Raw genomic sequence first — 15,678 nt, forward strand, 5'->3', positions numbered from 1 at the left:
GATAACATTTAAGATCTACACTCTTAGCAACTTTCAAATATGTAATATGGTATTGTTTACTATAGTCATCACGCTGTCCATTAGATGTCCAGAGTTTATTCATCTTAACTAGAAGTTTGTACCCTTTGATCAACATCTGCCCATTTCTCACAACCCTCAGCATCTGGAAACTACCATTCTACTCTCTGTTTCTATGAGTTAGGCATTTTTAGATTCCAGAGATAAGAGAGAACATACTTTGTCTTTCTCTGTCTGACTCATTTCACTTGGCATAATGCCCTCAAAGTCCATCTGTGTTGTTACAAAAGGCAGAATTTCCTTCTTTTTTATGATTGAATAATATTCTGTTGTACACATATATACCACATGTTTTTTATCCATTCATCCATCTGTGGGTGGAGACACTTAGGTTGTTTCCATGTCTTGGCTATTGTGAATAATGCTGTGATGAACATGGGGGTGCAGATATCTCTTTGAGGTAATGATTTCATTTCCTTTGAATATATATCCAGAAGTGAGATTGCTGGATCATATGCTAGTTCTGTTTTTAATTTGTTGAGGAAATTCCGTATTGTTTTGTGTAGTGACTGTACCAATTTACATTCCCATCAACAGTGCACAAAAATTCCCTTTTCTCCACTTCCTTGCCAGCACTTATCTGTCTCTTTGATAATAGGCATTCTAATAAGTGTGAGGTGATATCTCATTGTGGTTTTGATGTTAGGTGCATGTATTTACCGTTGTTATATTTTCTTGTTGAATGACGTCTTTATCATTATACAATGACCTTCTTTGTCTCTTGTTACAGTTTTTGACTTAAAGTCTATTTTGTCTGATATAAATATAGCTACCCCTGCTGTCTTTTAGTTTCCATTTGCATGGAATATCTTTTTTCCCTCTCTTTACTTTGAACCCATGTGTTTTCTTAAAGCTGAATTGAGTCTCTTGTAAATAGCATATAATTGGGTCTGGTTTTTTATCTATTCAGCCGCTCTATACCTTTTGATTGGACAATTAAACCATTGACATTTAAAGTAATTATTATAGGTAAGGACTTATTAATGCTATCTTATTAATTGATTTCTTCCTGTTTTTTAGGTCTCTTGTTCCTTTCTTCTTATTTTGCTGTATTTTTTTGTGAATTGATGATTTTCCATAGTGGTATGATTGATTCTGTCTTCTTAATCTTTTGTGTATCTACTGTGGGATTTTGCTTTGTGGTTACCATGATGCTTATGTAAAACAATCTATTATATATCTGATTGCTTATAGAAATTCTACCCTTTCACTCCTCCCCATTTTATATTTTTGATGTCACAATTTACCTCTTTTTATAGAATGTATACATTAACAAATTATTATAGCTATAGATATTTTTAATACTCTTGTCCTTTAACCTTTATACTAGAGTAAGTGATTAACTGGTGGTCTAGTGGTTAAGATTTGATGGTCTCACTGCCCCAGCCCAGCTTTGTTTCCTGGATGGGGAACCATACCACTTGTCTGTCGGTTGTCATACTGTGGTGGCTCTGTGTTGCTGTGATGCTGGAAGCTATGCCACGGGTATTTCAGATACCAGCAGGGTCACTCATGGTGGACAGGTTTCAGCAGAGCTTCCAGACTAAGACAGACTAGGAAGAAGGACCTGGCCACCACTTCCACAAAGATTGGCCACACAAACCCTATGAATAGCAGCGGAGCATTGTCTGATATAGCACCAGAAGGTGAGAGGACGGCGCAAAGAGACGGAACAAGGTTCTGCTTTGCTGTACGCAAGGTGCTAGGAGTTGGAATCGACTTGATGGTACTAACAACAAAGTGAATAACACACCACCATATTACAGTACTGGGTATTTAGAATTTGACTATATACTTATTTTTACCAGTATGTTTTGTATTTTCATGTTACTAATCAGCATCCTTTTCTTGATGAAGGAAACTTGACAAACTACTTTCAATATTTTTTGTAAGGCAGGTCTAGTGGTGATGAACTCCTTCAGGTTTTGGTTTTTGGGGAAAGTCTTTATCTCTCCTTTATTTCTGAAAGACAGTTTTGTTGGGTTAACTATTCTTGTTTGGCGATTTTTTTCTTTCAGCACTTTGAATATACCATCACACTCTCTTGGCTGACAAAGTTTCTGTTGAGAAATCTGCTGATTGCCTTATGTGGCTTCTCTTATATGTGAGGATTTTTTTTCTCTTGCTGCTTTTAAAATTGTCTTTGTCTTTGATTTTAGACAGGTTTATTATAATGTGTCATGGGAAATATCTTTTTGGATTGAAATTTTGGGGTGACCTATTAGCTTCATGAACTTGGATGTTCAAATCTCTCTCTAGATTTGGGAAGTTCTCAGCCATTTGTTCTTATAATAAGCTTTCTACCCCTTTCTCCCTTTCTTCTCTTTCTGAGACTCCAATTAATGCTATCCAATAGTTCATGGAGACTTTGTTTACTCTTTTTCATTCCCCCTTTTTTTTTTTTTTTGCTCCTCTGATTGAAGGATTTCAAATGACCTGTATTCTAGTTCACTAATTCTTTCTTCTGTGTGGTTGAGTCTGTTGTTGAAACTCTCAATTGAATTCTTCAGTTCAGTCATTTTATTCTTCAACTCTAGGAATTTTTCAATGGTCACTGTTTCTTTGTTGAACTTCTCATATTGTTCATACATTGTCTTCCTAACGTCATTTAGTTGTCTGTCTGTTTTCTTGTAATTTACTGAATTTTTTCAAGACGATTGTTCTAAATTCTTCGTCAGACAGTTCACAGACCTCCAATTTTTTAGGGTCAGTCATTGGAGCTTGTCTTGTTTCCTGGATTATTAATGATCCTTGTGGCTTTGTGTTGACTCTTGTACCTTTGAGGAATTAGGCACCTCTTCCAATATTTACAGATTGGCTTCAGCAGGGAAAGCCCTTCACCAATCAGCCTGTCCAGACATTCTGGGTTTGCTGTCTGGTAGTGTCTATGGTCAGCCTTGCTGATGGAGTCCTTGGGCTGGTGGGTCTGGTGCCTGGGTCAGCAGATGGGCAGCCTTGGTGCTTGGGTTCATGGGGACCAGCTTGGTGCCTGAGTCCACAGGTTTGGGGCCAGAGCCTGGGTTCACTGAGGTAAGCCTGTTTCTCAAGTCTGCAGTGATGGGCCTGAGATCTGGGTCTATCTGGGCAGGCCTGGGTCCTGTTCCACAGGGCTGACCAGGTGCTAGGCACCGGGGGCGGGCCTGGTGTCTGGGTCTGCGAGGGCTGGCCTGGTGCAGGGCTGGGAGCCTGGGTTCACGGGAGCCTAGCCAGACCCTGGGTCCATGGTGGCCACTTTGGTGCCTGGGTCTGTGGGAGCCAGCAGTGCTGGGATGGGCCAGGGGCCTGGGTTTGCAGGAGCCCGCCAGGAGCCTGGTAACACGGGAGCCATCTGGGGCTGTGAGAGCCGGCAGGTGCTGGGGTGAGGTGAGGCATGTGTTTGCAGGATCCCACTGGGAGCCCAGGGCTGTGGAAGCTGGTCTGGTGCTGGAGCAGGCCAGTGCTAGGATCTACAGTGAAGTTGGGTGCTCACTTCACTTCTCCCATGGGGAGGGTATCTCTTTCTGTGCTGGGATGCCTGGGTTTGAAGGAGGGGTCAGGGGGCATAATGTGAAGTTATATTTCCTACCCTCTTCAATGCCTGTTTTCTTATTTCTGTACTCCACCCAAGTGCTATAATCTCTCACCCAGAATCCTTAGCTTTTGTGAAGGTATTTTTGTGTGCGGATAGTTGTTCCAATTGATATTTCTGGGAAAGGATGGGCGCTGGGGATCCTATACTGCCATCTTGCTGATATTACTCCTTCTCATTTTGTTCATGTGTTGTTTTCCTGATTTTGTTTAGTTGTTTATCTGTGTTCTCTTGGCCACTGAGCTTCTTTAAGATGATTATTATTTTGAATTCTTTGTCAGGCAGTTTGTAAATCTCCATGTCTTTAAGGTCACTTACTAGAACTTTATTAGTTTCCTTTGGTGGTGTCATGTTTCCCTGATTCTTCGGGGTCTTTGTATCCTCGCATTGGTGTCTGTGCATTTCAAGAAATGGTCATCTCTTACAGTCTTAACAGGCTGGCTTCGGCAGGCAAAGACCCTCATCAGTCAGCCTGGCTTGGGCTCCTGGGATTCTGGATTCCGGTGGCATCCACAGGCAGGCAGGGTCCCCTGCCAGGGTGTTATGAGAGGTTCGGAGATTCGATCGGAGACGTAAAAGACACTCTCCACTCCAAACAAATGAACTGAAAGTATATTTTATTATATAGAGGACAGTAAAGGTGATAGTCTCCAAACAGATCCGAATAGGTCAAATATTAAGAGGGAAAAAACATCAGCTCGACTGGAAAGGGAAAACATCCACATAGACTGAAAAGAAATGACACAAATCAATCGGAAAGAGAAACACCAGGTTGACTGAAAAGAGAACACATCAGATCAATTACTTCATATCAAATCACTTACTTCACATCAAATCAATTACTCACAATATCCACACCCCACTGCCGGGAGAGCCCTGTCAATCGACGCGGCTGGGCAAGGATCACACGTCCGGGGCAAGGTGTCCCTTCCACAGGTGGAACTCTCACCAGGTCTCAGTTTCCAGCAGTTTTTATACCATCAATAATTTTCAGAGTAAGCAATTACAGAGTTTGCAGAGCAAGAATTTAGTGTTTCCGTGCACAAATGGTTATCAGTGGCGTACGTGCACTGAGCCCCCTGGCTAACGTCCCAGCCCAGTAATTGTGTATGTGCATTGTTCTCTCTGGTTATCGTCCTAGCCCGGCACAGATGGCCAGTCCATCCCGTGCTACGACGCTCCAAGAGCCTTGAAATTTTTACACATTGCAACTGTCTCCGTGGGAGAAGGGCCAGTTCCCACCAGGCAGAAAGCAGCTTTTATATTTCTTTTTGTGCTGGTGGCTGTAGGTCAATGGAGCAGCCAAACATGGCTGTACTCACGTCAAGACACAGGGTCCTTGTGGTCAGTAGCCCGACAGTGTCTGTGGGAGTCACAGTTGGGCAGGACTGGCTGGTGGGGTCCATGGTTGGGTTGGGCTGGCTGGTGGAGGTCTGTGGTCAGGTGGGGTTATTGGCAGGAGCTGCAGGGCTACCTCTGCGAACTGGGTGGACTGTTTGTGCACTGACCGCTATGAAGCCCCTCACCAGTTTTTGTTCTTAATTGTCCCCAGGTGGTCTAGCTGTGCCAATTTCTTCAGTTTTCTGCATGAGGCAAATCAGAAGTGGGCCTCTTGAGCAGTGCCCTAAAATGCTAGGGAAATTGGATGTCTGTCTCGGTCTCTCTTTCCTCCACTAGAGAAATCATGGGCCAAGGGGCTCCTTCTCAGTGCTGTGCTGTGCCTGCTTGGGGGAGGGGCAGTGCCAACAAAGTGAAACTGTTCTTCTTATCCTTTTTAACGTGATTTTCTCAGTTTTCATACTCTACTGGGACGCTGAACCTCTTTCCTGGGTTCTGGATTTCTCACAAAGGCATTCTTGCCCATGGATAGTTGCTAAATAGGTGTTTCTGTTGGAGGTCTAGAGATGGGGACCTCCTGTTCTACCATCTTGCACATGTCACACCTTGCAGCAAATTTAAAAGTGTTTTCAGTTAAGACCTTTGAAAGATTATTGTATTTCTCAGGCTAGACTAATTTCTTGAGCTAGAGAATGTGCCTGATTTTATTCAGGAAACTTTGCTGAACCTCTGGGTTGACCGTGTCTCTCCTGTTTGCTCCTGTAATGGGCGTACATCTCTCATTGCACTTCTGTTGAAATTACCCAGGGATATGTCTGTGTTTTCAACCAGACTGTAAGCCTGTAAAGGCAGAGTGATGTCTTGGTCATTTTTGTACCTCGGCATTAGCACAGTAGCCAGCATAGAGAGTCCACTCAATGCATTTGTGAATTCATTCGGTCACTCACTCATTCAACACATATTTATTGAGATCTCACTATGTGCTAAGCACTGGTTTAGGTATGAGTATAAAACAGAGATTAAAACTGGTGAAAATTCCTGCCCTAAAGAAACTTACCTTCTAGTTGGGGGTAGGGGGTGGGGCAGAAAATTAATGTAATAAATAAGTCAAATAAACAGTATGTTATTGTTAAGTAATAAGAAGAAAAATAAATCAAGGAGAAAGATAGGAGATTGAGAAGGGGGATGTGTTGAAATCTGGATAAGCAGTCTCATTGAGAAAGTGTCATTTACGTAAAAACCTAAAGAAAGTGAGGAAGTTGACGTTTTGGATGGATCTGGAGGAAAAAGCAGCCAGGGCAAACACTAGGGTGAACCTTCATGCCTGATATGTTTGAAAAATATTGAGGAGGACAAATATCCACTTTAAAAAATCCACTTAAAAACTCTGATTAAAATAAAACAATAAACCTGCGCCACCCAGTGGAGCTAGGGAGAACTGGACGTAGACAAGCTCCTCGGAAATTTTATCTACATTAACCAAAATAACTGGATAATTGTCATTTTTGTACACTTTGTGAGGATATGGGCGTGTCTACTAACATTGCTTTCAAGTTATTTTATCTTAAGTAAGGAAAAGTTGGAGAGCTGTAAACTTATAAATCCTTAACAGTGAGGATTTGGGATATTTAGGTTGAATTATTCTTGTGAACTGTGGAATGAATATACACTATACTACTTAATTAGGGCTGCATCTGTATTTGAATAGATTTTATTTCTTTGCTTAAATTTATTACTTTGGAATACTGAAAGGCCAACTAGATTATTGTAGTCCCTTGAAAAATAAAATCTGAGAAGCATCGTAAAGAATGAAACAGCTTCCTGTTTGCTTTAATATTCTAAGTCTTAGCTCTCATTTATACACCACTATACACAATTTGTCTGATGGTTACGTAGTGGGGTGGGAAGTCTTAATTCATTTCTTTTCTGTCTTTTTTTTTTTTGACATCTGGACAATTATAATAGAAAAACATATTACAAGGGAGCATCATTATCTTTAAAAAGTAAGGACATTCTATACCTTTTGTTAATTTCAAGAATAGAGTCACTAGATAAATACTGGATCTTAAGCGTTACAAAAGTGAATATGCTGTTGTCTTTGCCCTTGTGAAGTTATTTATTTAATAGCCACAGAGATGAAATTATTCTTTTTCCTATAATATAAATTTAGTGTAGTCTGGACTATGGTAGCATAATGTTGGTAAAAGGGGCACATAGAAGATGGTAATATAATCTCACTGGATTCACTTCAAGTGATTTTTTTGGTGACACCTGCTTAGGGGGATCAGTAGTGTATTTTGGAAATACTCTCTGGAAATTATAAATAATCAGTAAATTGGGCCCAGGGACACACTTGCACCTCTTCCCTAGGCTCTCCGTGGATCCAGCTTGATCCTGACAGCCGTGTCACTGCCACTGGCTCCTGCCTTTTTGCACATCAACACCACACGATCACAGGAAACAAACCACGGATGTGCCAGAACATTCCTGGCAGTTTGTACATTTTGTTTCACAGACCCTACGCCGAAAACAATGAACAAACCTTGAGATTACAAATGATCTTACTAACAATTAAAAAGACTTTCAGTTTTTGACTTCCTGCCCTCAGGAAGGAAATGACAGTTGGAAGTGCCGGGAACAGGTGTTGCCCTGGACGGCGTGATATCTTCTGCTTACTAAAATAAAAAACACTGCATCAACACTCCTACATGGAAGTGAGTTCTAACCGCAAGGCTCAGTCTTTCCACCACAGACCCAGCTTCAGAAAACCAAATCTGTTTCCTACCGGGAAGTTGTTAAGCCCGGCATTAAAGAGCAGACTAAGGGACAGAGTTCTTCCAATCAGATTTGGATCAATCCAAGCAGAGAATTTAGGTGGTTTGAAAATGTCCGCCTCTGTGTCGTCCCCGTTACTGGCAGTGCAATTGCATGGCAAACTCATCAGCAGACTTAGAAGGGAAAGAAGCAGGATTGGAGTAAACTGGTCCCAGCTGAAGGGTAGGTGATTTTAAACCCTCTGTCATCTCCCTTTGTCTTTGTTTCCAAGTCAGGGGTCTGGCATTATTTCCTCCCAGTAGCTTACTGTTGGCAAGATGGCATAATGGCATTCTTTTTCTTTGCCAAACTAGCTCGTCGCTCTATCCCTCGTGAAAGAACCTTCCCTGCTTCCCAATCTCTTGTGGAAAATTTAGGCGAGCGACACCTTAGAAGGGCTGTAGACTGAAATAATTGAAGGCTGTGCCTTGGACCGAATACCAGACAGTCCTCTCCAGCCATCTTTGTTAACGGTTCGAATCCATTATGGAATATACGTTGTTGAGGGTGCACGGGTTGGAAAAAGTTGGGAAAGATATTATAACACTGGACCTATAAAATCTTTGTGAATGCTTGCAAAGGGCTGTAGTCTTTTCCTAACATGCATCCCAAGGCTACGAAGCTCTGCGATCCCCAGGGGTTTTGTCTTTTCTCTCTTACTTAGAATCCTTAAGGAGCCATGGCTGTGGAGGAAGGAGACCTGGTGGCTGTAATTGGGACCATGCAAGGAAACTGAAGCTTGTGGGCTGAGTGAACAGATTGTATTGGGACAGATAGCACATGATTTCTCCTTCTGAGAGGTCAGTGTGAGGGCCAACATTCCCTTGGAATGAAAGATGGGTTAGCCATTTTCAAAGTGTAGCGCATTCCCTCTGCTGCTCACCACTTCTCTTACCCTTTATCCAGTCATTGATTCCTTCCACAAATATGTCTTAAGGGCCTAGTATGTGCTAGGCGCTGTGCTGAGAAATGATGAGACAGAGATGCAAGTAGACGTTCTCTGCCTTCAAGAAGCTTATGTTTCGTAGGGGACCCGGTGTGCAAACAACATAGGGACAGAAGTGCTGCAGCAGAAGTAGTCAAAAGGTGTTTTGGCACAAAAGAGGAAAAGCTCACTTCTGCTTGGAGAAGCAGAGTAATGAAGGGTTTCACGGAGGAGAAAACCTTTAATCTGGGGGCAGAAGGATGAAGGCTACACTTTTTCATACCCTCCTATGAGATCAGGAGAATGCAATCAAGATCAACCCAAAATGCCTGGCCAGGAAACAGCTATTCAGGGCTTTCCCCATCTCTGTTTTCCTCTTGGTTATTTCACTGCTGTTTAGTATTATCCATAAAGGGGGAAGGGAAGTGGAATTATTTTGTTTCTGCTGAGAAAAGAGGGAAAAATATTGGTGGAGGAAAGATTAAAAAAATAGAGCACAAAATTTTTATTAAGCCGGAGTTGCTTTGTTTAATTGATTTTTATTAGTCCCAAATTATTTTCTAACTTTTATGCTTCTGAAATATTACAACTATGCAAATTTTAATAAATAAAAAGTGAAAATCCTTTCCATTCCACCTCACCCATTCCCCAGGGACAGCACTGTTAATAGTTTGATGAGCATCTTTCTAGATTTTTAATTTACATTTAAATCTACAACTACTATACATATATATATTTTGTTTGTTTGTTTGTTTGTTTGTTTTTTTGTGAGGAAGATCAGCCCTGAGCTAACATCCATGCTAGTCCTCCTCTTTTTGCTGAGGAAGACCGGCTCTGAGCTAACATCTATTGCCAATCCTCCTCCTTTTTTTCCCCAAAGCCCCAGTAGATAGTTGTGTGTCATAGTTGCACATCCTTCTAGTTGCTGTATGTGGGACGCCGCCTCAGCATGGCCGGAGAAGCGGTGCGTCGGTGCGCGCCCAGGAGCTGAACCCGGGCCGCTAGTAGCAGAGCGCGCGCACTTAACCGCTAAGCCACAGAGCCAGCCCCTACAACTACAATGTTTTAAGACATAAATGAGATTGTGCCATCCATATTGTGATACACAGCTTCTGCAACTTGCTTCTCTCTCGCACCCCTCCCCCCAACTCTCTACATCATGAACGTTCTTAGAACTATTCTTCAAAGAAAATGTCATTATGTGATACAGAGAAGATTGCTGTAGCAATAGAAAGATATTGCTTTGAGTCAATAGAAAAATTAGTACAGGCAAAAACTCACCTCCTCCGAGAAGTCAACTCTGCTTTGATTCTTTTCAGTCCTCTCCTCTGAATCATCCAATAGTTTTATGTATTGTTTCTATATAATATTTGGCCCCTGCTTGTAAACATGTTCCTTTGTCTTATACTCAGGCCCTTTTGGTTGCAAAGAACAAAGACCCCGTTTTGTAAGAATATGCATGAACTGGAAAGTTCAGCAACCAAAGGACTGGTCTTTCTTGGTGTGCTTGCATCTCCCTTTAATCTGTTCCAGTCTTCTCATTTGCTCCGTTGGCTTCTTTACTTTACTAACGCTTCTGTTCCCTCACCGTTTGGCTTCCATTCATTCATTCATTCAGCAAATCTGGATGTCGACTACATGCCAGGGTTGGTTCTAGCACATACAGTTTGGCTTGCTCTAATGCTGACTCCAAATCATGGCCTCCTTTAACTCCACTTATCAAATTCTCCCCATGTTTCTTAGTTCAAATTCCTAACAATGAGAAAGTGATCGTCCCAGTTCATGCCAGGCCAAACCTAGAAGGCTGGACATACTGTCGCTCAGTGCCTGTTCATCCAGACAGATGTGGCTGGAGAAGAGGGATGGAGGACTGTGGACAGGATAGCCCTTCACAGCCCTAACCTGTCCAGCTCACTCCATGAGTGTTCTCTGGTCTTACCTGTGCACTGACGTCATCTCCCCAGCCAGAGCGTAAGTCAATAAGAACTGTGTCTCTACCGAGATCTGCACACTGTAAGTGATCAATAACCAATGTTAACACAATTAATCTTTCCTTTACAAGGAGTTGGGCTCGCTGTGGGCAGAGGGCGAGAATCACAACCTCCCTCTTGCTCAAAGAAAGCACAGCCATTTACCACACATTCCAGAACAGCAGGGCACATCAAACGAGTTCTAACGCTCTTGGTGTTGTAAAGGTGAAGAGAGATTCAGAACCAGAGGAAAATTATAGGTGAGAAATATAAAGCGAGTGTCAGTTTTAAGTTCTTCTGCGTGGAAATAAAAATTAAGCATTTCAAAGGGAATTCTAGACCTGGGCAAAAGTCCTTTTCCCTGGACTCAGGCTATTTTAATTCAACAACTATCCTTAAATGCTCAGGTCACAATTCCTATTAATACACAAAATTTGTAGAAGAAATTATAATACAACACAGCACTGATGATTCAAGAAAGAGGGTTAGGAGGTTAAAACATAATTTGTGTCTAGTATCTTTTCAATAGAAACTTTTGTCAAGGGTGGTATAGAGAATTGATGTCAATTATATATGAGAAATAGTTGGCGGCAGCACTGCTGCTCGGATGGTTTTCTGCCCCATCTTTTCATATTCTTGTCACCGTTCTTCCAAGTCTGTTCTTTTATTTCAGAGGACTTCGGCTAAACTTCAGTGGATTTGAAATTCCAGTTCAAATAAAATAACTAGGTGGCTTGAGGAAGTGGCTGACTAATTATCCTGTAGTGGGAGGGCAGGAGGCGTTAATCCTCAGAGCCACCACCAGAATCCTGGGTGCATCCCGAGAGCCAGGCAGCCACATGGTCCCTTCTGCAAAGGGCCTTGGGAGAGAGGAGCCTAGAGAAATATTGGCTTGCCTCAGCCTGACAGCGGGCACAGGGGAAGCCATCTAAAGAAGGAAGCATGCAGAAGGGATGAGAGTCAGTGTCTGCTCATCCGTGCTCTCCTCATCCCTCCTGCGCCATTTGTTTTAGCCGAGGCTCTCACCTCTTGCTTAGGCTCCTCTGTGGCTCCCAGCTGGCTTCCCTGCCTCCAGGGTAATGCCGCTGTCCTTCCTCCACACCAGCACTCACTCTTCTTTCAAATGATCAAGTGACTCCTCTGTTCAGAAAATGTTGCTTTCGCGTGGCCCCCCTCTCTACACACAAATACCCCAAATCCTTCACGGGACATTTGCATTCCGATCCCAGCGGATTTTTATAACATCACCTTCCCCTACTGCCTGCCATGCCACACCAGCCTCCTAAACCATTCCAGCCTCCTTGTTTCTTTTTTCTACCTTCAATGTCACTGACACCCCAACATCCACATCCGTCCTCGTCATCCTTCTGTCCCTCCCCTTCCCACAGCCCAAAGAGGAAGTTCTCCTCCCTGTTACCATAGCACTTAGGTTATACTTCTGACCACAGTTATTGTTGTTGTTCATAGCTGTCTTTCCTCCATTCACGTGAGCATTTTCAGGGCAGGACCCTTCTGTCACTCATTCATCTTCCCCCCGATCACCTAGCAAAGTGCCCATCGCAGGTGCTTAAAAAGTGGTTTTCTAAAGAAGGATATCCATGGAGACAATTGTCTTTTAAATATTTGATGTGCTTTTGGACTAGATATAGATAGCTTCTAATGTGTTAATCCTGATAACAGGTTTCTAATATCACCATGTTAGTCACCTGAGCAGCAAAATAAAAATAACATTAATCTGTGTTACATAGCAATTAATGTGCAAGAACAAATAAATATTTCAAGTCCCAGGAAGAAGAATGGTTAGGAAGTTGGCAAAGTGAATCCAAACTCCCTTTTCAAGCACTTTGAAGAAAAATGAGGGGTAGTTCTCCAGTGTCAAGACTCAGGTCTTGGGTATCTCTCTTTGCCTGAATTTGCTTAGAAATAAAAATAGTGGATTGGATTATACCTATGCCTCCTCTTTTAACTCTAAAACTTGATTATTCCAATAGTTCTGTTTAACAAGTGTTAAATATTACATAAATGGTTTTTTTTTGTGCTCAACTTAGCAATAAAAGCTACATTAAAAGACCTGTTTTTACCAATGCTCCAAAGCATGTCCTGAAGTTCATTTGACTTCTAGTAACGGATGTGCAAACACATTAAGTGATCACTTCCACAACTGCTCTGTTTCTTTAAGAGACCTCGGTTGTTAAGTTGGAAGATCATTGAACCATATGAGGGTCAATAAAAAGTCACTGGTTAGTGATTTGAGTACAAGGAACTGGATCCTAGTTCAGTATCTGTGTCCGTATGCTGCTCGTGAACAAAGGGGGAGCGTTTGATCCTCATACTTCCTCGGAATGGCTTCTGGAAAACTAATTAAGCTCCTAGTTTTTGAGCTCCTTGAGTTTGCTGCTTTCTCCATTCCCACACTTGTGACTATGGAACAGTTTGCCACTGCCTATCAAAGGACCACGAATATGTCTGGGAGAACTTATTATTGGCTGATTGTTTCCTGTTCGATTGGCTATGTGGCTTTAGTGACTCTGTTGATTTGGATTCCCATAAAAGTTCTCTTATACAAGAAGCGTCATCTTTACAAAAAAGTTAAAGGATGGTAAGTAAAAGAATTCTTTAGTGGGGAAATCCCTGTGATGCTTTCAAAGATATTTTCTCATGTACTATATGTAAGGATGTTAGCACAGCACAAATGTACAACATGCGAGATTATTGAGAAGTAATCATCACCATTTCTATAAATGTATTGATAATATGGTATCTTCCATATTTTTATAGGATCGTTTTTACTGACTGATAATAACAAATTACATGTGCTCATTAGATTGCAGTTAGCGTGAGTCTATGATACCCTGAGTAGTAAATGTTGGACTTGATTCCTCTATACACAAAACTGCATAAAGTTATCACAGTTAATTTACAGAAATCATAGTTGCAAGATTATAATATAGAATTTTACTTTTGTGCAAAACGGAAAGTACTGTCTATTTTTAAATTTTTACATTGTTTTGCAGGTCTAAGGTATCCTTTGACTATTAACCAACTTAGATTTTTAAGCAACTGGTTCCTTTACTTAGATTTTAAAAAATAATACTTTACTATGTTGGCAAATTCTATTACCCTGGTGGTGAGGAGGAAATACTTCAATAGTAATACAAAAATATTTTCAGTAAATTAAGATTTAATGTTGATTTAACTGACAGTTTACCTAATGACTGTATTGATCCATGTTAAGGCGTTGAGAACAAATAATCTCTGATACTAATTTGTTTTTCTTTATAGATCTTCAGATCTGATTCTTACTCATCTGGGATTTCTTTAATAAGTTAAATTTCCTTTTATATTGATCTTTTATTTTAAAGTCGAGCAACATAGAACAAGTTTGAAAAGGAAGGAGCTGGGAATTTTAACACAAGCAAGGACAGAAATGTAAAAATAATAGATACAGCAGTATAGCTAGAAATACTGTTGGGAGGGTGCAGAAGGGGAGAGCTGAAGTGTGGCATTCACGAAGCACTCTTTAGGTACTGATACCAAATGCGAACCTGCCAACCTTGCCAGGGGACTTTCAGTTCCCCATGAGCAGAGCTCTTGAGGGGTTTCCAGAAATAAACCATTTGATTGGCGCTCCTTTTATCAGCGGGATTTAGGGGTTTTCCAAACCTTCACCCAAAGCCTCAGGATCACCAAAGGGGTAGGTTTGGAGCTGTGCTGGGCCCTCCACCCCTCACACCCCCTAGGAGTTTCTCTGACTGTCCAGGACTCCTGGCTGGGCTAGGAAGTTTTGAGGGAATGGTGGGAGGTCTGGATGACCACAGGGATAAACCACTGAGAAGCTGGCCCTTGCCAACCCAGGAAGGCACTCTTTGATCTTTTTTTACATTGGCTCAAATCCCTAGGACCCTAGGTTCTGACTGTCATTCAGGCGGCGAACCTTCCCATATCACTTATTATTATTATTAATATTTATTATTAAGCTGTAATTGCTTTTTACTGATCACTTATTGTGTGTCATGAGACACATGTATGAATTTCATTTCATTCTGTACCACCTTGTGTAGTAGATATTTTCATGAGTTTATCATTATTTCTAAGAGGAAACTGATGATTAGAGAGGTTAAGTAACTTTCCCAGTCAGTTAACTAGTGAGTGGAAGGCCAGACTTTGGACCTACGTCTGTCTGCCTCTGTAATTGGTACTTTCAACGACTACCATAAACTGCCTCTTTGAAGGGTGAGGTCCCAATCTCCTGCGGCAATCGAGAACAAGGAAGAGAGTAGTCTTTCATTTCCACTCCCCCGTGCACGTGTTTCCTTTCGTACGTCTGGTCCAGGTACTTCCCTGGTGCTAAAGCATCTTAGGCGGTCACAGCAATATATCTTTCAGTGATTTCTTTTGGGAAATACCCTTCCGGTCTTTTGTTTCTGTTTGTGGGTGTGTGTGGTCACAAGTGTTGGAAACAGTTTTAGATGTAGGACAGGTTGTCTGTAATTTCACTGAAACTGAAACTATTTATCATGGCCTCATTCATGAGCACTATCATATCGTTATCTCTTAATGGCATAGAAGAGGAGAAGTCATTACTGAGCACTATTCTAGGAGCTTTATGCATTCTGTACTATTATATTTAAACTTTACAACAACCCAGTGAGGTACGTGCTAGTGTTCTCATTTTCTAGATGACAAAATGGAAATTGAAAGAAGTGATTAACTTTGGTGGGGCTGGGATTTGTGATCCCAGATTGATCTGATTCTGTGCTATTTCCTTTATCTTGTGCAATTTTTCCTTTATTCTTTCTGACTTTGAATGCCAAGTGTGTTTCAAGAAAAATCCAGCTCTTTCAGTGTCAGCTATATTGTTGATGAGCCTGTATGAGAACCTCCTTGTAGGTCCACGTTAGCATGATGAGCCTTGTGGGGCTGGTCTTCAGGAGAAAGTGAGTCATCCAGCTAGTAAAGGGTGTGGCCTGGCAAAACAGCTGAGA

General features: G+C 41.6%; 1 protein-coding gene across 1 annotated transcript in view; it reads left to right on the forward strand.

Moving 5' to 3' along the window:
- Positions 1–12,844: 12,844 nt before the first annotated feature.
- TMEM236 (transmembrane protein 236) overlaps positions 12,845–15,678 on the forward strand; it is a 30,195-nt gene continuing 27,361 nt past the window's right edge. The window contains exon 1 of the mRNA XM_058532864.1: positions 12,845–13,292. Coding sequence (XP_058388847.1) covers positions 13,036–13,292 — 257 coding nt within the window. The 5' untranslated portion in view covers positions 12,845–13,035. The remainder of the gene's footprint in view (positions 13,293–15,678) is intronic.

The sequence above is a fragment of the Diceros bicornis genome, chromosome 36 (genome assembly GCF_020826845.1).
Source record: "Diceros bicornis minor isolate mBicDic1 chromosome 36, mDicBic1.mat.cur, whole genome shotgun sequence".
NCBI lineage: Eukaryota > Metazoa > Chordata > Mammalia > Perissodactyla > Rhinocerotidae > Diceros > Diceros bicornis.